We start from the raw sequence: 25,856 nt of genomic DNA, 5'->3' as shown, positions 1-25,856 counted from the left end.
ACAATGCTTTCGAGACTTGGGGGCTGTGGGGGGCGGTCCGAACAAGGCTTGAACCCACAAAGGACATGTTGTTAAGTCGTGCAAGATGACGACTGTACCATGGGGCATCCGTCAGTTAAGCTCGAATTATTGGGTAAATATGTTTTATTTCCTTGGCTCATGTGGTTTCTTCGTGGTTCTCAAACTATTATCCAATTATATCTCCCACATTTCGGATTTTTTGCTAGATTCTCAACATAATAATACACACACTTCTTCTGTTTAAAGTAATTGTAAACCATTTTTTTTGCTTTAATTGTAACATTCATTTCAAAATTCTTATCTAGTAGATCGCAGATGAGTCGATAGAATATAATTCGACTGTTTCTTACGCGTAAAAATTACATCTAATTGCTACCGGGCCGTCTGTGCGGTGCCGACAGCTGCAATTATGTACAACTGTAGAAGAGGACCCAGGGTAAATATGGATGAAAATTGATGGGTCCTCTTCGTGTTGAAGGAAAACGTTAGCGCTACCGGATATGCCGCTCCGAGGGTGCGAACCATTTCCTAGGACATATCAGCAAAAACTGTGTTGCGTATGTGTAAAACCGCGTAGGGAATCAAAACAGCGCGCTACTAATTAGATTATCTCAAAACTTTGTCATTTTGCTATGTACAATGCTCGCTTGCTGCACGAAATTAACATCTGTCGATTGGGTGGTAACACCAAACGTATGAAAAATAAGTAAATCGTGCTACCTTTCTCTCTACAATTTAAGTAACAGAGCTTCGACAATCCTGGCGTGCGTACGCGCATGTGTTTGAATCATTTTGGAAAGTGTAATATTATTGTTGCTCTTCTTGTTCTTTTCCTGTCATCCTAATAAAATATGTTGCCATTATATATCCTGTGTTCACAAAATCAATCATACCGATATATGTTGGAAAATTAGAAAAAAGGAAAATAAAGCCTGTCATAGCAGCAGCTCCCACGCACCCACCCATCCCTAAAGAAGGAAAATCTTAAAAAATAAACAACAAAATCCATTCCTGCTAGCTTCTAACACTCATTCTCAAACTGAAATATACCACAACTCTGTCTGCTTTCAATCTTTCACATCGAATAGAGTGAAAATGCTTCAAAATTACGCTCCAAGATGGAAGAGGAAATCCTAATAGTTCACCCAAGTGAAGGACTTCCTCTACACCACTACTACGCCAGCGAATTTACTTGTCCTTCGCGGAAATGTGATCGGGTCGTTCGCCGCGCGCAAACCGTTCCCACATCTTGTAGAACAGCATTTCCAGTCCTTGCGCGTACTGTTTGCAGTCGAACAGGGGACTTTCGCAGCGGGCTACCCACACCTTGGCCCGCATCGCCTTTAGGTACTCCCGGTCGGTACCGAGTTTGATCGCGATGTCCTGATATTCTTGCCGCGATTTGGCGATCAGTTCCGGGCAGCCCAGCGTTGCCAGCTGCGATGCGGCAACTCTGCGGGAAGGGAAGAAGAGCGAACGAAACGGGTCGTATAAGTAAAACGTAGAACAAAACCTTATCGGATGTGCTTTTTTGCTCTCTCTCTCTCTCTCTCTTACCTGGACGCTAGCGTTTCTGCCGGCAGCGTTACGACTGGCGTTCCGGTCCAGAGCACATCCATCGAGGTGGTGTGTCCGTTGCAGAGCGGCGTATCCAAACAGACGTCCGCCAGCTGACCCCGTCGCACGTGCTCCTCCTTGGCGGCCACGTTCGAGAAGATGATGCGTCCGGCAGCGATGCCCATCTGCTGGGCGGTGGCCTGAATGTTGGCCTCACCGACGGCCGGGAAGCGAAGCAGCCACAGCACCGAGTTGGGCACGTGCTTCAAAATCGTCACCCAGGACTGTAGCGTCAGTGGATCGATCTTGTACAGCTGGTTGAAGTTGCAGTACACGATCGCGTCGTCCGGCAGGCCGTACTGCTGCCTCGTCGTGACGACAATGTTCTGCGGCACTTCCTCCCCGGTGGCGGCTTTGTTGTTCGTCTGGGTCGTCGCTAGCCCGTTCTGTACCACCACACCGTTCAGCGAAGTTTGCACCTGGCCAGAGGCGATCATCGTCTCGATCGGCGTAGTCGTCGGCAGCTCGGCTACCTTGTGCTGGATCTCGACCGGCTTGTTCGCGAGCACGACCTCCCGCACCGTCTTCACGTCGGTGCTTTCGACCAGCGGGGAAAGATCGGTCGCATTGATTACGGCCACGTTGTCAGCGAGCGAGTTGTTCGCTTTGTTGCTCACGATCACCCGCTCCTTCAGGTGCGGGAACATCTGCCGATGGTCACCGATGAAGTAGGTGTGCGGCATGTACGCCAGCTTCTCGCTGTACTGTGACTCCAGCGACAGTGGGGATGTGACCGCATCCGTAACGATGTAATCCATAAATGAGGCGCCGCTAGTGCCCGGATAGCCGAGCCACATCACCTGCACCGGTGCGGGACGCAGGGCAAAGATTTCGTTGCGCGCTCCCTTCGTGTAGCCGTTCATGTTCACCAGGATGTGTATGCCGTCGGCATGTATGCGATCAGCCGCCTTCCCGTTGCAGGGCGTCTGCGACAGATCGATAAAGTGCTCCGCCTCACGGCTTATCTTGCCACGGAATGTTGTACCATCGTCGGGGCTGAGCGCGTAGCAGAAGATCTCCACCCGGTTGCGGTCGTGCAGACCGGGAATGGACTGCATCAGATGGGACGTCGGATGGTTGCCGAAATCGCTGCTCACGTACCCGATGCGCAACCGGCCGCTCAGCTCGCGGCCAAACTTGTACGGCGGCTTGTGCAGCACGTTAATCTTCTCCAGGCACAGGTTCGCGTGCCGTGCCGCGATCGTCTTGCGGAACTCGTGCGACAGCGGGTACAGCATCGAGTGGTGCGGATGGACCGACGGTAGCCGGTTCTTGTCGAGCTGATCGGCCACGATCGCCACCAGCTTCTTCATGCGCGCCTCGTAGTCGGTCCAGTCGCACACGATCTGCAAACAGTGCGCCAGATTGCAGTACGCGTCCGGGAAGTCCGGCTTCAGCTTCAGCGCCGTCCGGTACGACTGGATAGCCTCCGGGATGTTGCCCGAGTCCTTGTGAATGCTCGCCAGATTGCTGTGCGCGTCCGCGAACGCCGGATTGATCTGGATGGCGCGGGTGTAGCACTGCAGCGCACCGGCCACATCCTGCATCTCCTTCAGCGTGTTGCCCATGTTGGAGTACGCGTCGGCGAACGTGGGCTGGATGCGGATCGCTTCCTTGTAGTGGAGCAGCGCCTCGTTCAGCTTGCCCTGCTGCTGCAGCACCGAGGCCAGGTTCGAGTGCGCGGCCGCAAATTCGGGAAATACCTCCAGCGCCTTGAGGTACAGGCGCGTCGCCTCCTCGATGTAGCCCTGCTCGCGCTTGATGTTGGCCAGATTGTTGAGCGAATCGGCATGGTTCGGGCAGAGGCGCAGCGCAATGTTGTAGCTTTCTTCCGCCTCCTTCACCTGGCCCTTTTCCTTGAGCGCGTTCGCGAGGTTGCAGTACGCGTCGGGGAAGTTGTGCTGCAGGTCGATCGCACGGCGGTACGTATCGATCGCCAGATCGATGAGTCCCTGCTCGTAGTACACGCAAGCGAGATTGCCATGCACAACGGCATTGTTGGGGGACAGATTGAGCGCTCGCAGATACGCAGCGACGGCTCTGAAAAAAAAAAATGGAAATAAAAATAAATACTTTAGCTGCTACACAGTTTCAAAGGAGATATTCAAAATACTCGAGTAAAATATTCCAAATATTTGAAGCAACCCTTTGCTCTTATCTCTATTTCATGCTTATTTTGTATTGTTGAATAATTTCTCTTCAAAAAAGATGGGTCTCGCAAGCCGGGGGAGCGTGCCTAATTTATCTGAGATTGCTTTTAACGCAACAATCACGTTCGGTTGATACAAAAGCCTCTACTCGCAAAAGCCGAAACCTCTCTAAAAAGATCCCCTGCCCTCTCCGTACATCCTAGTCCGGCTTCGCCTATTAAATGGTAGATAGAAAGTAAAAGGGCTCTTCAAAAATGTCACCACGAGGTAACAACACCCACATTTCGTTCATTTCAATTTGAAGCTTGCGCCCGAAAAAGGGCTTGATGAGAGGCGCTCCTTCGTTCCGGTATACCCACCACACGCAAAAGGTTGCCTCCCCCTCTCTCTCTCTCGCTGATTTCTCTTGTCCCAAGTTCCGCAATTGAGCGGAACATAAAAGTGGAATAAATTGAAAACGGCTTTCGCCAAACGCTCTCCCCGTTGTAACAGGATTGGAAGGATTATGTGCAAGCCAGGCCAACGCCACCATACTCAACCAGTGCGGGCAGGGGCTGCCGGGGTTAGGACCAGCTTGGTTGTTGGCGGTGGAGCAACGAGTTTCAAATGCTAAGAATCAGTTTTCAATTTCTGCCATTCTCATACCAACCAGCGTGCGCGGCTCCAAAGCTTCCCTCAGACGACCAACAGACGGATCGAACGGATACACGTTGTTCGTATCCTCCTATCCTTTCTCTTCCTTGGCGATTGGATGGGTCGATATGGATCAACCGGTGCTTTCTTCACCCATCCCTCTCCCATTTGGGCATGTTCCCCGTGTCGGGTGGGCGACAGGAAGTTTAATAAATTCCATTATATCAACAAGATTATTTTTAGCAAGCGCCTCCCCCGACTTCGATCTGCATCTGTGCTTTCTGGCAAGCGCCGGAGCAGTGGTGATGATGAAGCGACGGCGGCAACAGGTCTAGTAGAGTGAAACACATACACACACCCACAAATACCGCGTCGGTGGGACGATTTGATTCGCACTAAAGGGAACTGTAGCGAAAAGAATTCCAAAAACTCATTAAACTGTAAATAATGATGCTAGCTTAAATTGTGTAAACGGCGTAGCTGGGAGCTTCTGAAATAGCAAGTTCAGTAAATAGCTGCTTTATGCGCCAAATTGCTTTTTAAAACGCTGAGTGATTTGTAACAAACTTGTGATTGGGAAAATTTTAAATCCTTTGCTAAGAAACCAATTTAAACATGTAAATCATATCCTGTGCTTAATGCGGAATTTGCTAACACTGATGTCTGTCTAACGGTTATTTCTGACGATAACATGAGGTTCTGTCCAAGACTTGAAGGACCCGAGGACTACTGAAATGCTGCTGGAATAATAAGTTGGAACAGTATTCAAGATCATACACATTAACAAACAACATGCATAGCATACATCTGGTTTTCGACGCTTGGAAGCGACAGTACTTCATCTTTTCCGGCACTGACGCTTTTTCCTTGTACGGTGGGAAACGAAGTCCCCCGATTGAATTCCATTCCATACCTTGAGCCTTATGAATAGCTAGGATACGTGACTGCTTCCTCGAACCCGAAACAATGCGTACCGAGCTACTGAGGAGTCTTCAGATATGTTTTGTGCGTGACTATTATGTGTAAGAATATTTCGAGTATAAAACGACAACGACAAATGCGACATACCATACCAACACACAAAACATTAGAGCAAACAAATGGCATTCTAAAACTTTCTTCCTCTCTTTCTGAAGTGCATCATCGTTGAACTGCGAAATCTCGGCATTGTGTATGTGATACAAAATCAAAACGGGGACGAGAGCAGGCAAGGGCACAAGATTATCATAGCGCACCAGAGTTTTCCATTGTATACCAAAAGTATCATCGTAAACCATGGTCTCGAATGGGGATAGAAAACAAAAATAGAATGTTTAATGTCGTTGCGCGGGTGAATAAAATTGAGATGTAAATTAATGCAAATAAAAATACTTGAAACCCGAGTATGGACAGGATAGGATGGTTATACAGGAAGGAAAATAGCCATTAGGACAAAGTAATGACAATACCAGGGACAGTTCCGTGGTACAGTCGTCAACTCGAACCACTCAATAAAATGCTTGTCATGAGTTCAAGCCTAGAATGGACTTGTTCCCCCATAGCAAGGATTGGCTATTCGGCAGCGTGGTAATTAATTCTGGAAAGCCTGTATAGGTCTGCATGTCCGCGTAGGTCGTTTACGCCAAATAGAAGAATGACAATACAAATAGCAGAAAAAGCTGATTAATGCAGTCTTATTGTTGATAATAACTAGAACTAAGTATTTTTGGAACATTCTGAAATGCTCTTTCCGGTTCCTAAACCTTACAATAAATTGGTAAGTGATTACCAGAATAATCCTATAATTCAGTCGAAATGGAAGCTCAAATGTGGAAGGAGTTAAAATTCGATGGGCGAAATATTATTAGCTTATTACTGCTCTCAAACACGTTCACTCAAAAGCACGCCCATCTTATCATCCTTGTGCATAAAGGCTTATCCCACGCTTCTATTACAGCCTGGTACCCTCATCGGATCAGCTTATGTTTTGCTAGCTAGCAGCAATAAAAGCTTCTCTTGTTTCAACATACACACACAGCCATTACCCATCATCATTGTCATATGCTCGGGTGCGTAGGCTGAGTGGTTTGCTACTGACTCCCCCCGTTCTCTTAGTCCCACGGTTGGTGTGTTCTTTCCGGCTAACCTTTTGACGTAGAACTTAATCCAATCCAAACAGCCTTCCTGGCTCGCCTTCAGCTCCGACAGCGAGTTGTACGGATGGTACGGCGTTATACGCACAATGGTGTAAATTACAATGCACTGATAATCCATCGCTGCACTGCGCGGTGAGGTGAGTAGTTTGTAGACGAAGGTTTTCTGTTTGGCACGACAAACGAATTCTATGCTGCTCTCCTCCTCATTGACAAGCACACATTGTTAACTCTGCAGCTAGTTTGGCACAGAGTGGGTGCACTGCCACAACTAGAACCGGGTCAATTCGTTCCTTCGTTTCACTCCTTTCACAATAACCCAGGTCCTCTCTTTCACCATTAATTATTCCATTAGCCTTGCGCTGCTGCTGTTGTCACGCTTGTTAGATTTTGTCCTGACAATGTGTAACACACACGAATGGGAACTAGAATTTACACGCAAATTAGAACAATTTAACAGTTCGTTTGAACCACCCACAAAATTGGCATCGAGTTCATATAGTGGGAGTGTGTGATTATGTGCTACTGCCGCCGTTTGATCTTTATGGCTTTCGAGGGTGAGGGTATAGTCTCATGGTAGGCAGAGAATCTTGTTGACATGGTTTAGCTTGTTGGCCGGCAACACTTGCCGTGTGTTTGCGTAGTGGCGGGCACTTTTTGCTGTGTGCACACATATATCCAGGTGGTTTATAGTATTAAAATAGGACATGGCAGCAAACACAATAAAGTACACCACACCGCACGCAAAATGTCAAAGTGAATATCGTGTGACCGCAACATCATTTCCCAGGAGACAGTCAAACATACACACAGAGGGAAAACGGACGCAAACAAACGAACTGTCCTTTTTGTCCTTTCGCACATCCACAACCTTTGCGGATGAACGGTGGGTGCTTGGCACAGCAGGTTCGTTTCGCACATTCAAGAGTTCTAATTTCCTGCACAACTTGGCACTGATTGAAAAGTAAACTTGTTCACTACCTGCCCTTGAAATGCTAGGATAAGATAGAGGATACTACTGGCCCTTAGATCCAGTGCTCCAACATCATCATCGGTTCCATTTCTTTTCCTCATGTTTTAGTAGTAACATGCCATATTTTACGCATCTCTTCTCGGCTTGCTTCTATCGACAAATTAAATGTCATCAGGGGACAGAGTCAAGAAGTTTGTCAAGACCTTTCCCTTCCAGATCACTCCTGTCCCTAGTTGTCTTCGTTGCTTTTCCTGCTTTTTCTATCATCATTTCGCTTGTGTTCGAAACGGAGAGGAAGAAGCATCCATCCCTTGTCGTCCTGCAATTAAATTTGCCAACGCAAACACACCTGCGCTGCCTTCTGATGATGATGATCCAATTAGATGGTACAATATAGGGACTCTATTGTCCTATCGACGACGTCCCAGTTTTGCATCAATCTTTATCTCCCACGGGCGGGAGCGCGAGAGATAGCGTATGGCGTCAGGACCGATAATTTCCAGCCCAAATGATTTTAAATTCAAGCTTCAATAAGCATTCTGCAAACACCATGGGTAAGGGATAAATTATGAACAGATTTGTTCCTTCAACTCTGTCGAATAAATAGTCGTTAGTGAATCATTTTTTTAATGCATAAATCATATCCTATTGACGAAATTGGCAAAAAAGCTTTACGACAGTGTGCCAACGATTCAAAATCAGCAATCATATCGCATCTTGTCATAAGAGTGTAAAATTAGACAGTTGCCGTTTGCTCACTGTGTGCAACAACCATCATCTATGGTCGGATTCAATTTTCTTGATGCAATCAAAATCATTAGTACGTGCAACCCGAACAACGAGACGGTACTACACACACCCTTTCTGTCCCTTGCAGTGCGACCATTCCGGTACGTACGCTGCCAGGGTTAGAAATACATAGGCCAATCAGCAATGCAGTTGAATTTTAAAATTAGAACATTTCCGTTACAGAAAACGGTGGTGGTTGGTGTGTGGAAAATTGTGTCAAAATCATAATTAATTGATTGGCAAGCGTTTCTCGGCGAAGAAGAGGTGGTGGACTATTTATTACCACCGGCGAGTAAGTACAAAAGTTTCACCGGGTGTTGTTTGTACCAAAGGCAGCAGTAAATGAAAATTGTAATCAACTATTTTTAGGAAGTCATAAAATTCGTCTTGCCATGCCTTTCATATGAGTTACTAAACCGCACTCCAAACTAAAGCCACTGATGTGTGTGTGTATTTCGTACACCATCATACTATTTCACATAAAATTACTTCATTATCGAACTATTTACTGTATTTGGCATTAAATTATTAGCACAACTTTTCCCAATAACTATCAAATTGTATAAAAATGAAACGTGTGCTACGTGTTTCTACTGAAAACACGGTACAGCAGCAAAACACGAATTTAGTATTTGCACTACTAGTCCCGTTCTCTACGCGCGTTTGTATCCTACCAAACTTTCAAAACAGCTTTCCTAATGTTTGCACTCACTCGCTCGCTCCCCTTGAGCCACTGACTGGTAAGCGGATGTTTTAAGCAAATATTAATTACTTTATCGACAACGCAACCGTTTCAACGCTTTGAATCCAGCAATACAACACGGCATGTGTTTTCCTTTCCCTAATACTAACGGTTGAAAACCTATCTTCCCCTTTACACTTTCGTTTCCTAATTCCGAAGCGATTATTTTGAAATTACGCTTCAACCTAAACACTCCCGATTCAAATGTAATCTATCACAATCACACGAAACAAAAAAACAAACGATGATTAGTGATCTTCATTAAAATGAAGCACTGACAACACAAATGCTTCGCACGCGATAAACGCAACCGTTTCCGTTGTCAACCGAATCGACACTGAGCGATATACACGTAACACACGGGGCTTACAGGTGGTGAATTCGCACAGACGACAGTGGAGTCCCTTTAGGAAAAGGACACGCTTTTCTCTCACAAACCATTTTCCATACCCAAAACGATGCTATCGTTGTGGCGTGCCTCTCTTCTCTCTATCTTTTTCGTTCTCTCTTGTACTTTTGCCACGGTACACAAGCTAGACGAAGGGTCGCGTTCTATATTTTACTCCCACACAGGTTCGTGCCGGTCGCCTCTCTCTAGTATTGCATGCTGCTGCCTGCTTTCTCGAACCACTTTTAAACCCATTTCGTAGGACATCTCGAACCAGCGCATACTACTTTTCCATACACCAAAAGCTCCAACCAACTCGCGCGCAACTCTAAATAGCGACGCACTTAGCGAAGCGCGCTACGAGTACGGAAAATCAGCGGGACATAAAATAAAAATTGAGTGCAGTTCAGAGCAGCGGGGTGTGTACGTCTGCTGTTCCGTCATTTAGCACCCACGGTGTATGCGTAAAAGCAGCCACGGTACTTGAGCAAAAGAACGACGAGGAGGAGAAGGTCGTGCGAGACAGCCCCACATCCGCGAAAAGGCACAATGTTGACGACCCCAGAGCAGCACACTGCTGCCTATGGAAGGACTTCTCGTGCTTCTCCCTCTTTAGAACCTATCGGAACGAATATAACCATCATAGACATTTGCCAACTTCTGCCATGCCGGCGATGTCGGTGCGAATGGGCACTTGAACGGTGAAGTTGAACCGATTCGCGGAAGCGTAATAGATTTGCGTCTGGCCCAGCAGGTTGCGTTGGGATTTTTTTTTTGTTATGCTAAACAGATCCCGGCGTACTATGGATTGGCTTTTCCGGGGCCAAGTGAAGATGGGATGGTGCGATAGGATGAGGGCGCTAGTATCCGGTACAGTGGCTTTTCCTTTTTCGCATCCATCCATGTCGCGGTGCCATTTAGTGTTGATACACTGTGTTCCTTCATCCTTTCATTGCCGTGGATGGTTGAAACATTACTGAAGCGTGTAAGCAAAAATAAAGCATGTGCTTATTCGCAACGTCGGTGGGTGTAACGTTTTGTTTCAGGATTTTCGTCAATAATGTACGTTTTTTATGTGGATTTTTAGTTTAACTTTACATTGCGCATTTTCCGTTTTGCATCAATCTTACAACGCAATCAAAAACGACCGCCAGCTGAGTTTCATCGACCAGAAACAGCAATCGCGTACACGTCGCTAACTAAATTATGCATCGGTAGACATGAAGGATAATAACTCACCGAGCACAATAGACATGCAATAAAATCATCATTACATCCAGCTGAAGGTCGAACGTGTGACAAATGTTTGTCCGGTGAAACTGGTGTCACTAGTCTTCGAAATAAAGGACTAGCATCATCATTCAACATGGTTCCATCCATTGCCCTTCTTATCGGCTCGCTTAGATGAAGCAATATAAAAAATGCATCAGCATCGATTCGATTGTGTAGCGGCCGCATTCTAAATCGATGTGCGTTTTCATGCTCCATTCGGGCATAAAACTCGCTAGGGCATTCCAGCAACATTGTCATAGTACATACACACATATCACATCCTACTCGCTGGAACGGAAAGGACTCGCTACGAATGAAAGAACAATGCCTCGAGGGCTAATGTTGACATGCCCGAAAAGATTACACGCTTCTCTGCTTAATCTAGGGCAAAAAAAGAAATACCATACTCCTCGCTTGTGTGGTCTAATTTAAGAATGTCCCACAACCTCTCAAAAGAGTAGGAGCCGTAGGTCGAACTAGACATCTTCTCCCACTAGTGATGGATTCATTAGTACCGTTCACCACCATCAAAGCGGATGTGTGTGTCCTTGCAATTAAAACTCTCACCCACATTATGAACAGAGAACGCGGTTCGCAAGCAGAAGGAAGTTTGCGGAAACACAGCTGTTGGATGTTTTATTTTTAAAAACTACACACTGACACACATTGTGCGTCCCATTGGAAACGGAGCGTGTATGTTTCGTTTAGCTCGAAGGGAATGAACCCTTCAAGGTAGTTGCGGTAGAAATCCCCTTCACAGAATATCGGTTCGTTCTGAATTGAAGTAGCACGATGGTGCGATATAGAAGCATATGATCCATTTACGATACCCTATAACATAATTATGATATAAATCGCTCTTCTCTCCCCGCTCCCATACTTATACTAAGCACAACACTCACCTGTCGAAGATGCGGGCTTCCTTCAGCACGTTGCCAAGGTTGATGTACGCATCGAGGAAGTTCGGGTCGAGTGCAACCGCCTTCTCGAAGTGATGTATCGCCAGCCATATCTCACCCTGCGCATTGAAGACGCAGCCAAGATTGCTCCAGGCCACCGCAAAGTCTGGTCGAGTTTCGATGGCTTTTAGATAGCATGCCTAGCATACAAACGCAGCAACAACACGTAGAGTAGCAGTAAACACAACAACACACCAGCCAGCACGACAAGCACGCGGAATGCATGTGGTGCAAGGGGAAATAGAGAGTTTTCGGTTTTGTGGTATTCGTAGTAAACGTTACGAGTTTACAAGTAGATGTTGATCGGAAAGCAAATGAACGGAACGATGATGTGCACGGTTTTTGTTTTCGTCAATTTGAAACAAACACAATAGAGAGAGAGAGAGAGAATACCGAAAAAGAATGAGAGAAAAAGAAAAAAAGATACAGAAAATACATTAGTACTCTTCGTGCGATGGCTGCCGTCCTAAAGAACATTGATTTTTTTGTGTATTGAAACGATTCATGGATTGTAATCCACAACTCTTCTTCCTATTTTTTTGTTCTTGCTCATGAAAAATGTACCAAAGTATGGTTGGTGTGCGATCTTAGCGATTTTTTAATACTATTTGCAATGAACAAATCATAATGGAAATACTAGTAATGGTGGATAGAGAGACTGTATGTTTTCAATGAAAAAACACGAAAGTAACAGAAAATGTATGACAAAAACAATAAAACAGAAAACTTGTGATCTGTGCAAACGGCTAGAGTGAGAGAAAGAAAGTGAGTGGAATGCATACACACACCTAAATGTATAAATTATTATATTATAAGCACTTGTTCTAACATCGCAATTGTTTAGTGTCGTGCTGCAATCTACCACTTTCTAGCTCTCATTCTATTCGTTTATAGCCACGTTTCCCCATATTGGTGCGTACAATGCGATCCGGCGCCTGTGTAGATTTACTTTTCTTCATCGAAGCGTGTAACGGATTCAGATTCCTTCCAGTGCAAATCCACACGCACGCACGTATCGTTTCCCTTCCCGTTCGTTCGTCGTCGTGGCGCTGTCAAAAGGGTACCCCCCAAAACACGAGCCACGAATCTACAGCCCCACCAGAAGACCACCAATCATAATGAAATGCACCTGAAGGGATTTGGCCGAAGTTCAAATTTTAATGTACAATGTGACGACGTCTCCGTTGCTGTGCCATCGTTGCTACCTGCAAATGCAACGCTAGGAGAAGACCACGTATGCATGTGGCACTTTGTGAGAACTTTCCCTTCTCACTAAAGGTACACGATGCGCTCAGGGTAGCGAATTATGTAAAGAAAAGTAAATGGAAATCTTGTGTGCCGAGGTTGTGCGCGGTTGTTATACCGGCAGGATATATAGTTTAAAAAAAAACCGTTTCAACAGCTACAATATGCTTAAGAAAATATGTTTGTTTCGTTGTATGCGTTTTCAATACATTTCCTCGTTTTGTTTCCACTCGGTTGCAAGCACGGCTAAAATGTATCCGAGGGCATTGTAATAACAGGGACGGACGGCGGTTTTGGATAGCTAACGATGGAGGAGAGGAGTTGTTGTGCAGCTAGTTTCATCAGCATGGCGAGCGAAGAATTAAAACATTTTGCAGTTCATATTATAACTGGTGGTGGAGCAATGTGAGGCAATGAAAAGAATGAATATGCAGAGATAATCGAAACAACAACAGTACTGCAGTAACAAAACAGTTCATAAAACAATGTTTGACAGATTTTCTCTGAAAATTGAATTTACCATTAAAATATGCATGATGATTTCTTCTTTGTATAAAAAATGAACATATAATTAATACAAATGAACGATGTTAATCAAAGTTTTATGAAATAAGCTGGGAGATTCTAATAAAATATTGAAAATTGGAAAAAATAATCTAAATCGATTTTACAATATACTAAAATTAATACTATTAAAATTTAGACAACTTTGAAACTGTTATTAAACAGTTCGTTTCGGGTATCCAGTGGTACTTCATTTTATACCTCAACAATTTGTAGGAATAAACCATTGTAAGATACTTATATTAGATCTTACAATATAAAAGCGCTAATATTTTGTTATTGCCCTTGTTATGGAAATGTTGCAATGTGATCTTGTTATTACCATACCACAGTAGAGCTAGACTAACTCACACTAGTCAAATAAAGACACTCGCGAAACAGAAGATCGAGGTCTGAAGGAACTTTTTTTTTTGTCATAACAAAGAAATGTATTGATTACCGCCATGCATTCAACATTTGGCATGGTTTGTACACAACCGTTCGAGACAAGCGACTGCCATCTATCCTAAGATATATTTCGAAGGGATAAACTGAACTACTAGGAAAGTTATGGAATTAACCCTCACAATTTTCTCTCTCTCTCTCTCTCTCTCTCTCTCTCTCTCTCTCTCTCTCTCTCTCTCTCTCTCTCTCTCTCTCTCTCTCTCTCTCTCTCTCTTCATCATAATGAAAGTAGATATTTCATCCATTTGTCATTTTTCCAACCTAATTTCTGTTCATTCGCCTCCAGCTTTCCCTCATTTTGCATTTCGATCGGTACTACACACTGATCCCGCCAAAACCTGATCACCGTATGATAGATTAAAGTGATTATTATTTAGACCAGTTTGCCCGCCATTTTGAAATTTATGCATTGCATGTTTATCGCCGCTTCTGGACCTGAGAAAAATGATCTTTTATGTTATGTTAAATATAGTCAATCAAATGCTGAAATTGCAGGAATCGCTGAAATTTACTGGAAGGCTGAAACATTTTAATTTTACTATTAACATCTACAAGCAAAAATTCATTTAGTATACAAAGATAATGAAATCATCATGTATCATATAGATCAGTCGAATTCAAAACAAATCACTAAGGAAAATAAATAGATTGTGAATAGTTGGAAACGGCAATGTCAAACAACTCGAAACAATCGATTCATTTTCCAGAGAGTTTAAGAAGCCTAAAATAACTGGTCACACCTGATATTTTAACATTCACATAACAAAAACAACTTCATAACAAGCTAATTCGAAAAAGTGTGACACCTTTTGTTTTAGCCTCCTATTATAAGTAAATATAGTATAAAAAGAGAGGATAAATATAATATAAACTAAATAAAAGAAAGTACATATCAATAAAAGATATTCAGAGAAAATCTGTCAAACAGGATGCACGCCGCTCTGCCTATTCTTCCTTTTCATTTCTGCTTCACAATTGCTGGACTGCATCTTCGTCGCCGAGCCGGGAAAACGAGCGCCATATGTACCTGAAACATTTTCTTAAGCCTAAATAGCTGTTTGTTGATATGGTTTTTTAATCAAATATATATCCTACCGCTTCCAATCACAACCCACAACGTTTTTTTCGTAAAACACCAATGCCGTAATTAGAAGGCAGAGAAGAAAAAAAAAGGATTTTTTACAACAAAGAATCTGATTAAAAACAAATTTTACGAAAGGGATGCGTGGATTGTCATTGAAAGGTAACAAAAGAAAAAAATTATAGAGTGTATAGCAAAAAAAGAGTAATAAAAGTTAAAGAGCAGCAACAAGTTTTCCATTCATGAGGGGTCGGGAAACGTTGGCACAGCAGCAGACGGGGTACGTTGTAGAGCGCGTTCGACTGGATACCGGTAAGGTATTGACGTTACAAACGGCGTGTGGATTCACAGTATTTCTAACATTATAAAACTAGTATAAGCGATTTGAAAAAAATATTTTCTGGAGCAATTTCCTGTTGCAAAATAAGAAGGCTGCGTATTTGATTTATAATTTTTAATTTCGTTGCAAGGCATCGGATGCTGGAAGGAATCATACAATTTGTAGTCAATGCCTTGAGAACAGGAACATAAACAAGTTGTTTCTACAAATAGCAATCTGTTACAGCCATCGAAGATTAATCCTAAGAAAACTTATGCTACAATAAGTATATAATCATGTTCAGAACTAATAAGACAAGAACGACCCAGAAATTGAATGCTAGTTGGAAATAGGTGCTTGAGTCCATCAATCGAGCCGCAGACGCAGATATTTCCACCAGAACGTGATTAGCGCGTTATCATGCGAATCCCATAGCAGTTCTTGTCCCGTATAGCGTCCAACATATTACGTTACCTGCCGCGATCAGTGATCCGGAAGAAGACTAATTTATTATCTTATCATTTTGAAGTCTGTTTCCCATGGTTGTTGTGACTGCTCTGCGACACAGCTACTACACACGCACAGTTATCTTTTTTTTCATTTGCTGCCGAACCATTTCTGGACGATCAATAACTGCGATCGGCTGGATCCACGATTTGTGATACGATATAATAGAAAATAATGCAAGCGAGCGTTTCAATCAATCGCATTCCATCGCCCTCCTGTCGAGACCTGTTCGTTCGCCGTCGACAGTGGTTTTGTCAATCCATCATCATCTGCCTGATGGAAACGCTCACGTCATGCAATATAATAAACTAAAGTTATGCGTGTGTGGCATCTCGTGCTGAAATAGTTTTGGGCAAGAATCGTACACGATCAATCAGAGTTGGTTTTCCATGAGTACCATCTTCCCGGAACAACCCTTTCCCCCCCCCCCCATCTCCCCCCGCACCATCCATTTATGGTCCCCTTCCGTAGTAAACACAACATATCAGATCTGTAGTGAGCCTAACGCGATTTGAATGATGTTTTGAATGGTTTCTTCTCCTTCTTTTTTCGAGAGAGAAATGGATCAAAAACATAAAGGATGAACTGTGGCGGTAGTTGTGCATTAATCTGCATGACGAGATTCATCTGTTTAGATACTTTTAATATGCTAGGATGCACCTATTTTTTTAATGTGCCAGCCAGTATTCTCATTTTAAATTTGCTTGGTTTTGTACATTGTCAATATTGTGATTTTTGTACTGAATTTTAGAATCATCTGGCATAGAATTTTACTGTTTACACTCAAAACAACATGGCATCCAACGGATGCATACTAATTGGCATGTGATTTTTTGCCATTTTTTTTTTAATTTCACACATCTCATGCCCTGGAGATTTTGCACAACGACCGCCACAACACAATCAATGACACGAAAAATGAATAGTGATAATGACGACCTTTCTTGATGGGACGAGCCGTTACTTACCTTCGCTTCGTCAAGCCTTCCCAGTGCTTTCAGTAGATTTCCCAAATCACTTCTCACGCAGTACAGATCCTACCGGATAGAACAGACGGGGAAATGTTAGTTAACATTGTACACTACAGACAAAAAAAATCAGCAGGTTCGGGGTTCCAAACTAACCGGGTTGTATTGCAGAGCGGTGACGTACGCTTGCACTGCCTGTTCCATGTCACGAGCGGCAACTAATGCAGCGGCCAAGTTGATGTACCCGTCAATGAAATCGGGCTTCAGACGCACTGCATGTCGGTAGTTTTCTAGGGCTTCCTGGAGCTGTCCGCGCTCCTTATAAACATTACCCAGATTGCTGCAAGACGGACAGAAGAACATGGTGGTGAAAAATACAATTACGCGATGCATACAATGTTGGTGCAGCTAAATGTGGTACGGGTCTAGTCGCACTGGAGACTAGAGAGAGAGAGAGAGAGAGAGAGAGAGAGAGAGAGAGAGAGAGAGAGAGAGAGAGAGAGAGAGAGAGAGGGCGCGAGAGGTCGTTATTACCTGTACGCTTCGGCAAGCAGCGGGTTCTGCTTGATGGCCAGTGTAGAGAATTGGGCTGATTTGTCCAGCCGTCTGCACTGGAAGTGTATCGACGACAGTAGCAGCAGTACGCCCGTGTTGTTGCTTTCTTGCCGCCATAGCTGCATGCAATGCCGTTCGGCGTTGTCGTAATCGACCGCCTGGTATTCTCGGTGTGCCAGCTCCAACAACCCTGCATGTGGAAGGGGTAGGGATAAGAACAGAAAGAATGATGACAAAGTTTAGTGAAGCTGGTTTTTTTTTTGTTCGTGAGTCCAATAATAGCACATGATGCCGGCAGTCGCAAAAATAAACTTAACAACTCTGTTCTCTGCCGCCCATGGTCGCGGTGGTGGCGCACCGGGTAGGTATAGAAGTGGTAAAAATTTTGCTACCAAGATTTTTATTTCATTTGTTCGAGTTTAATTCGCTCCTACACAATGGCACAGGGGAAGAAAGCCGTAACGTGACCCGTTACATCGGATCCATTCTACACAGACGCGGCGTGCCACGGACCCGGTCGACGCGCGCTGCGCCATGTAATAGTTTGCTCTATCGCTAAGGTACGGAGTAGTCACGTTGCAGCGAGAAAACTGCAGCAATGTTTGCAAAGAAAGAGCATCGAATGCTAGCGTGTAAGAGAGCGCACCGAAGGCGCGTGACCGGGATGATGGTGGGAAAATCAATATGCGCGTTGTCGTATGACAGCGGTCTGCCCTTGAGGCATACACACAAACACACATACTCACACATACACAGGGTATATTAAAAGATACTTTTTAAACATTCCTTTTACATTAGCGAAGCTTTTGTGTTAGATAAAAGCGTTTACTTTAAACAGCTTTAGCTCCTGCGCATTGATAAAAACAATGGCAGCGAGACACATTCGATTGATTTTGTGTACTACATCTATCTTATCGCGAACGCGAAATGTGCAATTGTTTTATCTAAGATTAAAACACGTTTAATGAAACGCCAAATTGGAATCTTCTCGAAAACGGACAGCACGATGCAAGCGCGTTCAAATCCAACTCCCCACAGTACTTACCAGCAGAGGACAGCTGATTCGCTGGGTCCATCTTAACCGAAATGCTTTGTTGTTGCTGCTGCTGCTGTGCTGCTAGGGCTGCGGCTTGGGGAGATCCACCCTGGACCTGCACCGCAGCGGCACCGGGAATTTGTCCCTGCATCTTTATTGCCTCGATTCTCCGACGCTTCCGCGTTAGCTCACTGTCGACCGCTGCAGTAATCTGTGTGTAATGTCCGCAGGCCCGATGGATGAAAGGTAGTCGCCGTTCGCAGCCAATCACCACATTGTGTAGCAGCAGCACCGAGGGAAGCGAAACGGAGCGTAGAAGGGAAATACAAAACCACGTTTGCTTGCCGTTAGTATCAATTTGTTATATAAACTACGTGCCACACACACTCCAGGGGAACAAGATCAACAACACCTTAGCCTCTCGATTTCAGCACTGATTTTGACACTGTGGCGACTTAGGAACAATATTGCAAATATCGCACACATGAACACACACACACAATCACGCCGCAATTTTACTCTTTTTTTAAGGCTAATAATTGCCGAGCGATTTCAATCACGAAGCACACCAACTAATCGCCATCTTTTCTGAGAATTAACATCGTCAGCAGTGGCTTGCTGCTGTTGCCCGTGTGCTCGCAGCTGCCATCCCAAAGCGAGCGGCGCTCTCTTTCTATCTCTGTCTCTCTCTTCCTCTAACTTTCAACACTGATTGTGTGTATCTGTTTCTTTTTCTAGCACGCACGCACTGTTGCCGCATTAGAACACCTTGTTGGGTTCGGTCTCTCTCTCTCGCTCTCTCGCTCTTTCTTTCTCATTGGGCATCGCAAGCCTCTTTTGAAGGGTCGTGTGCGCACGCGAAACTGTGGAAACTTTTTTTGTACGGTGCGTTTATAGTTCTCACTTGAGCATTCCACCTACATCTATCAAAGCGGAGCATTGAACTTTTCATCACAATCGCGCGCATCATATCGGGATTTTGAAGGGGAAAACCTTCTAGAAGGTTTTTGGGTGCATTATTTTTTTTACCATAAAGCATCCCATCAGACAATTCCTTTCCGTTTGGTGCATTAATTGTGCTCTAAATATTGCAAGATAATTATGCTAATTGGTATTGCCCATGTATTTTGTAAGATATTTACAAAATAATTAAAAAAAAAATAAGACATAATTTTCAAAAAGACCTTCAAACAAAGCAAAAAACTGCAAAAGTTCGCTTTCACCTTGGACTCGGTGGCTGGTTCGGCGGCTAGTGCTGCGGCGGACGGGCGACGGTGGGCAATTATTTTATTGGCCAATCAGTGCTGACGAAAGGAGGTAGTCTGTACCCTTCTTTGGCGTTGCGTTTGCCCTTTTCTTCTCGTACGACCCATTAATGCCCTTCTTCTCTCCGTCTCTCTCCCTTTCATCCCGTGTCTTACCGCGTGCAAATTTTCCACCTGATCCGATTCCCCTTCTTCGGTGCTGTTGTTGTTGTTGGTTATGATGTAGTACACCGTCTGATAAGAGTATTTTCCTACGCCATTTTCTGCATTTTCCACCGAGGACATTGTATCTTGCCACGACACGCGGCGATGGTGTGGTGCAACAGACACACTACTACGCTTTCACATGAACAAAGCCGCTGCACCGCCGAATCGCTTTTATGTCACTACACTTATCACGATGAAAGAGAGCTTAACTTGAGCCCGTCTGGCTACTTCGCGAAAGCCGCGATATGAGTTTAGATTTAGAAAAAATCGGAAGTAAATCCGAGCTCGTGAATACTGCTACAGAACGTGTCTAGGCTCGGCCAATGGTAGGATTGAGAGTGATTAGCAATTCACCCGAAAATCGATTCCTCTAGACGGCGATCTGTTTGCACGGTTTCTAACGTTATTGCCAAAGCAACCTCGTTACGCGCAGCCCTGGTTGATAATCACGGGAGTGGAGGAAAAACACTTGATGCATTCACGTAGCCGACTGGCCCGGCGAACAATTGCGGTCGTATTCGTTTGTGGTCGATGAAACCGAAGTCGACATACGAAATGTCAAATGGGATTGAGGAAATTTGTTTGTTAAAAAAATGGAGTTTGTTTAGAGTTTATTGAAATAGTAGTGTAAATGTACATATTAAGTAGCTTTTTTTTCAATTTCAAGTATCATTTTGTGCACATCATTTTGGACGAAAATCGTAACAATCGACGAAACACTGTCAGCAGCTGTCAGCGCCGTTCGTCGATTCGCGTCGGTTCTACTTTTTTGATGAATCACAATCTCGCGCTCACTGCTGGGGAAAAAAACGGTGTGTGTGTGTCAGTGTGTGCGTGCGTTGTGCGTTGCTACATGCAGTCCCCAGCCATACCATTGTGTGTGTGCGCTGTTTGTTTTCATCACATATCGTGTGTGTGCCATTGAAGATTGAGCAGCGAATTATTTCTCCGTCGTAGGCAACGCGCGTTGCTTTACCCAGTAAACAGGTAGGTGATAAAGTGATTGCCTTTTTCATTGTCCCATCCCCGGTAGTGATGTGTGTAATGGAGATTTCCCGCAGGAAGGAAATTGCTGCACCCCTTAGCACCCCATTTGCGTTGCATTTTGTCTTCGCTTTCGTCGTTGCTTCGTCTTCTTGCTGACGAAATCCGCCTGTGATCCGCAATGGTGCCACCACCAACCTAGCCGTGTGTGAGGTGAATGTCACACACAGTGTTGGCGATCAAAGTGCGCGCAACCAGTTTTGATTGATAGTTTTCGTTGGCTTTTGCGAAACCATCGTTCCGTCGTGCTTATGTAAGTCTAGTGCTGTGTCTAGGGAGTGTGTGTGTGTGTGTGTGTGTGTGTGTGTGTGTGTGTGTGTGTGTGTGTGTGTGTGTGTGTGTGTGTGTGCGCGTTTGTTTGGATTAGAATGTAAGGTGGAAATTTTCATTTTCCACAAACCAACATCCAATCCGTGCAGCAGAAGTGGAGCGAGGTACGAAGTAAAAAAATATACAAACAAACACACACACGCACACAAACAGAAAGTCTTCCTGTTTGACGTCACGTACACTGTGCACGGACGCTGTGTGAGGCTGTAGTGAGGGGAAGGAGACTTGGCAGAAGCGAAGAAAAAAGGTCGCCAAAAGTCAGAAAACCCATGAAAAACGTTTCTGTTTTCATCTGGTTTGTTTACATTCGCTGCATTGATGGTGCCATTTTTTTTCTTGTGCACTATTTTGCACTGCCATCGCACACACTGTGCACTCCCGTGTGGCTGAAGGCGGAAATGTTGTATGCATGCAGCTGGGATGCATCTCCGTAAAAGGTCAACAGCGCGAGCCGTCCGGTTTGCGGTGGGTCCTTTTCTGGAAATTTACACTTCCTTGTTTCGCTACGTGCGAGCGGAAGTGTCTGTGTGTGTGTGTGGCGTGTGTGGCGTATTGTATTGGATGGCGCAAAAAGAGATACGGTTGCGTTGTTTGATTTGATCGCTTGCGTTGTTTTTGATGTAAATTATTCATTTATGAACACACATGCATTTCCAAAATCGTGACCATGCGGTTGTTTACGTTACGAAAGGGTTTCCTGCTGTGTTTCATTTTACAGCAATTGTGGTAGCTTTGCTTCATTAATCTAAATCTTTCATTTTTTTAATTTTGTTTTTCATTACAGAATATCTGCTAGAAAAAGTTGAATATAAAAGCAAGCAAACGAGGCAACCAACCCTACCAATGGTTATGTGAGTTTTCTACCATTTCTACTCACCATCACGACCAGGTACTTATGTCCCCAACAATGCTTTACATTGCATCAGCTAACATGCAACTCTTACTTTGTAGCTTTCCGAAAGAAAGTCAAAGAAAAAATGGCTTCCGAAATCGATGAGCAGCTTCGGCTGGAAGATACGCTCAAAACGCTCGAGCAGCTGCACGCCGACCCCTCGACCCGCAGCAAACTGTCATCCCTCGCCGGCAAAAACCCGTTCCGCACCGAGCTGGACAGTGGCGGCGAAACGCGCCTGAAGGATCGCCAGCTGATAAGGAAAATATTCGGCAACCGGTGCGAGTGTGGTGCGGAGCGGGCGCCCCTCGCCGCGACCACGCTGCACCACGGCAAGCACAGCGCCTCGATGCACCTAGAGCACGGTATCCGGAATCAGCCCACCTTCAAGCACAAGCACCGCACCGATCGGAAAACGATCGTGCGCGATTCCATGCTGCGCAACATCGGTCGCTGTGTGCACCAGAACCTGCGCAAGGTCATGGCAAACGAGGGCAACGCGAGCGCGGTGCAGGCCGGTGCAGCGCTGAAACCGTCCCTGTCGGAGACGAATCTTACCAAATGCTTCGCCAACGAGGCCAGTGACGATTTGCTCGATTTTAGGTTACTGATTGCGCAGTGTAACGAGCTGTCGCCGGCGGTCGCGGGCTCCGAACTACAGGCACCGAACTACACGCACAACAGCTTCCGGGCACTGCGCTCGACCGAGCTGACCTGGCAGCAGCTCAGCCGAACGACGGCCAGCGCGCGGCACAACCGAAAGCGGCAGCTGAAAAAGTCCAACAGTACCTCATCGCTCGACAGTGACGGCAGCGGCAGTGCGGAGGCACACTTCAAGGGCAGCCGTACCCGGTGCGGCACGTCGCAGGGCAGCGTGACACCGCCCGATGGTGGTGATGGTGGGCTCGGCATGGCGTCACTGTTACCGGCCCTACCGAGCGGTAGTGCGACGGTCCCGGGCGTACCCAATGGTTCACCGCTGGCCGGTGGTAGCAGCGGCAGTAGTAACGGTGCTGCACCATCTGCTTCCTCGTCGGCTGCAGCGTCCTGTTCGCAGCAGGCCCGCCTTAACGCCATGCCGTGTGATGTGACGATCGACGAGATGGCGAGCTACTTCGAGACGCTCGTTTACATCCCGAAAAAGATGTCGACGATGGCGGAGATGATGTACATTTAGGATGTGTTAGGGGGCGAGAAAAGGAGGCGCTTACCACGTGAGCACGGCACCGATCGCACGATCTGGTTCCGCGCTTCGGGTGGTAGTGGTTCGGTTCGTAAAACGGTGTCGTGTCCTGTACATTTATTTCACTATTCCTTTGTTGGGTGTTGTAAGCATTACCGTAACCGTGTCGTTCTATGGTGCCGCCTATTGTGTCCGATGTAAGCCTGCGCAGAGACCGTTCCTGCGGGCGAACCGCGTATCTAGGCCATGTGAAATTTTATGTTTTTTTTTTTTATACTAAATCTATCTGTAGGCAATTTTGTTCTGTTGCTTCCTGCAAGCACGCTCCTCAAATGCAAAGCAGTGTGGGTGAGTTTAAATATGCCAACAATACACAGCATACTCTTCAGAACTTTGTATGAAAATATCAGTTAGTTTAATGTGGAATGTCTATAATTCTGGCCAACGCACCTGCGTACGCTGGTTTTACTAGCATTTTCGAATGAATGGGATAACGAGTAGTGAAAAATGAAAATGATCCGTAGAACTGTCCCTATGGAAATAGGTTTGATTTGAAGAAGCCACACTGAACAAATCGATAGAACAATTCCTTTTGCCAGTGTCTATGCTATAGATGGGGAGTCGTGCTAGATAGATAGATGTTGCCTGCACAGGTACGCGACCTCTAATGTGTGTGAGTGTGTTATGTTTTCTCTACAAACAGTTCAGCCTATTTCAAAGGGTTACGATACGATCAATATTCCCGGTTTTTTTCGCCATTTAAATGTAATCCTGACCTCTGTAATCCTTATTTTGTGTCGCATGGTCACTTCTCATTTGCTCCATTCATTATCGATCGATCGTACGGTACGTCATTCTAGTGAAAATGTATTCCCAGGTGTACTCTATCCATGTATAAGGTATTGCTCTGTCCTTAGTGATAAGCTTTTATTCTCTTTCTCATATGTTATGCCACTACCACAGTCATATTTTATGCGCAGTAGTAAAACGAACAAAAAAAACAGTCTCTCTTTCTCTCTAGAACCGCACAGCACCTAGAAGAGCATGACGATTAGTGTAAGCAAGGGCATAAGGAACGGGTGAGAGAAAGGGGGAAATGTGTAGATCGAATTTATCAATCGTTCTTCATTTTGTATTCATTGTTTTACTGAATAAAGGAAGCATATGATTCCAGGTTTAAAATTGGGAGTGAAGTTCAAGAAGTTCATCGCCGAGAAGATAATATTGAGAAAACAAATATTGTAAATGTAGGTCAGTCTTTAACAAGATCGACAAATGATTTACCTACGAGAACTATAAATTGATTATTCTTTATACTGCAAACGGAGGTGCCTTCATCTGCGACAATCAGTGTTACAGTTGCAGACAAAAACCTCGAAGATGTATTAAAGTGCACACAAAGACATCAGCATTCAGGAGCCTGCATTGTTCACAAACTGCACATTGTGTGTACTGCTACCTTTACACACATGTGAAACCCAGAAGTCTTTACAAAACATATGAAATGTCGCTACACGTGAGATCCAGTACATAGTGTGGAGGAGAAGCGTACGAGCGTACCGTGGTGGTTGGTGGTTTGCTATCCTGATAAAATCGAGGTAAGTGAGTAATGTCTAATATTTGACTACTAAAACATTTTTAGACATTAACACTACTAAACATTCTACACCATTGGACAATTTCAAATAAAAGTTAGTCACAAAACTGTTTTTCGATCGTACTTTGAGTGTTTTTGGTCTAGTAGCTTTTTTGGATAACTCTTCAATTAATAACTCTTTTTGCATATCCCTCGGACGAAATGTGGACTTTCACTTGATTTCAACTAAACAATCAGTTACTGCTACTAGTTACTGTTACTAGTGACTTACGGACAAGTAAATAGCAATAAAATAACTTATATGCTTCCTTTTTTCTTCAAATATTCATATTTTTTGATAACTTCTTGCTAATTCATGGTTTTTGGGGTTTCAAGATGTGATCAAATCTATTGGGTTTTCGACGATTCATCGTCTATTTTGAATCAGTTTAATTTTTTGTTTTTCTGTGACTAAAAATATTTGGCTAACATTACTAACACAACGGGGGGGGGGGGGGGGGGATTACGGGGCCGGTCTGGTGGTACAGTCGTCAACTCGTACGACTTAACAGCATGCCCGTCATGGGTTCAAGTCCCGAAGAGAGCGTGCCCCCATACGTAGGGCTGACTATTCTGCTATGGTAACAATAAGTCACTGAAAGCCAAGCTCACTTCATTAGTGGGTACTGGCAGGCCTTGACCGCCAGCGGTTGTTGTGCCAAAGAAGAAGAAGAAGACTAACACAAAATATTAGATAGGTAATCTGGACTTTGAAAGTGTAATTTAATAGAATTTGTAAATATTGAGCCCTATAGCAAGTTGCAGAGATACGGTAACTAGTATTTTTCGTACAGATCTGGAACTTCAGCTAGGACCAAACAGCTAGGACCACACTACTGGCCTTAGCTTTTAGTGTCTTGATTAACTGACCTATATCATGATATTAAGCGCTACTTGTTAGGCG

The 25,856-nt window shown here is 44.7% G+C and overlaps 2 protein-coding genes across 6 annotated transcripts; one reads left to right on the top strand and one right to left on the bottom strand.

Moving 5' to 3' along the window:
• Positions 1–260: 260 nt before the first annotated feature.
• LOC121594660 (UDP-N-acetylglucosamine--peptide N-acetylglucosaminyltransferase 110 kDa subunit) lies at positions 261–20,356 on the bottom strand. Of its 3 annotated transcripts, none has more exons than XM_041918158.1 (8): positions 19,817–20,356; positions 18,405–18,606; positions 17,339–17,549; positions 16,961–17,144; positions 16,805–16,873; positions 11,620–11,816; positions 1,579–3,678; positions 261–1,474 (listed from the first exon to the last, which is right to left on the bottom strand). In XM_041918158.1, exons 1-8 carry the CDS (start codon positions 19,943–19,945, stop codon positions 1,210–1,212), a joined length of 3,357 nt encoding a protein of 1,118 aa, XP_041774092.1. In that variant the 5' UTR covers positions 19,946–20,356; the 3' UTR covers positions 261–1,209. The 3 variants fall into 3 exon arrangements, with proteins under 3 accessions (XP_041774092.1, XP_041774095.1, XP_041774094.1); XM_041918161.1 differs by lacking the exon at positions 19,817–20,356 and adding an exon at positions 18,781–19,046; XM_041918160.1 differs by lacking the exon at positions 19,817–20,356 and adding an exon at positions 18,808–19,046.
• A 245-nt stretch (positions 20,357–20,601) lies between these two features.
• LOC121594661 lies at positions 20,602–24,498 on the top strand. Of its 3 annotated transcripts, XM_041918163.1 has the most exons (4): positions 20,602–20,854; positions 20,929–21,164; positions 22,026–22,130; positions 22,193–24,498. In XM_041918163.1, exon 4 carries the CDS (start codon positions 22,219–22,221, stop codon positions 23,308–23,310), a length of 1,092 nt encoding a protein of 363 aa, XP_041774097.1. In that variant the 5' UTR covers positions 20,602–20,854; positions 20,929–21,164; positions 22,026–22,130; positions 22,193–22,218; the 3' UTR covers positions 23,311–24,498. The 3 variants fall into 3 exon arrangements, with proteins under 3 accessions (XP_041774097.1, XP_041774096.1, XP_041774098.1); XM_041918162.1 differs by lacking the exon at positions 20,929–21,164; XM_041918164.1 differs by lacking the exons at positions 20,602–20,854; positions 20,929–21,164 and adding an exon at positions 21,245–21,345.
• Positions 24,499–25,856: the final 1,358 nt, after the last annotated feature.

Source organism: Anopheles merus, chromosome 2L (assembly GCF_017562075.2).
Source record: "Anopheles merus strain MAF chromosome 2L, AmerM5.1, whole genome shotgun sequence".
Taxonomy (NCBI): domain Eukaryota; kingdom Metazoa; phylum Arthropoda; class Insecta; order Diptera; family Culicidae; genus Anopheles; species Anopheles merus.
This window is presented reverse-complemented; position numbering and strand designations above follow the sequence as displayed.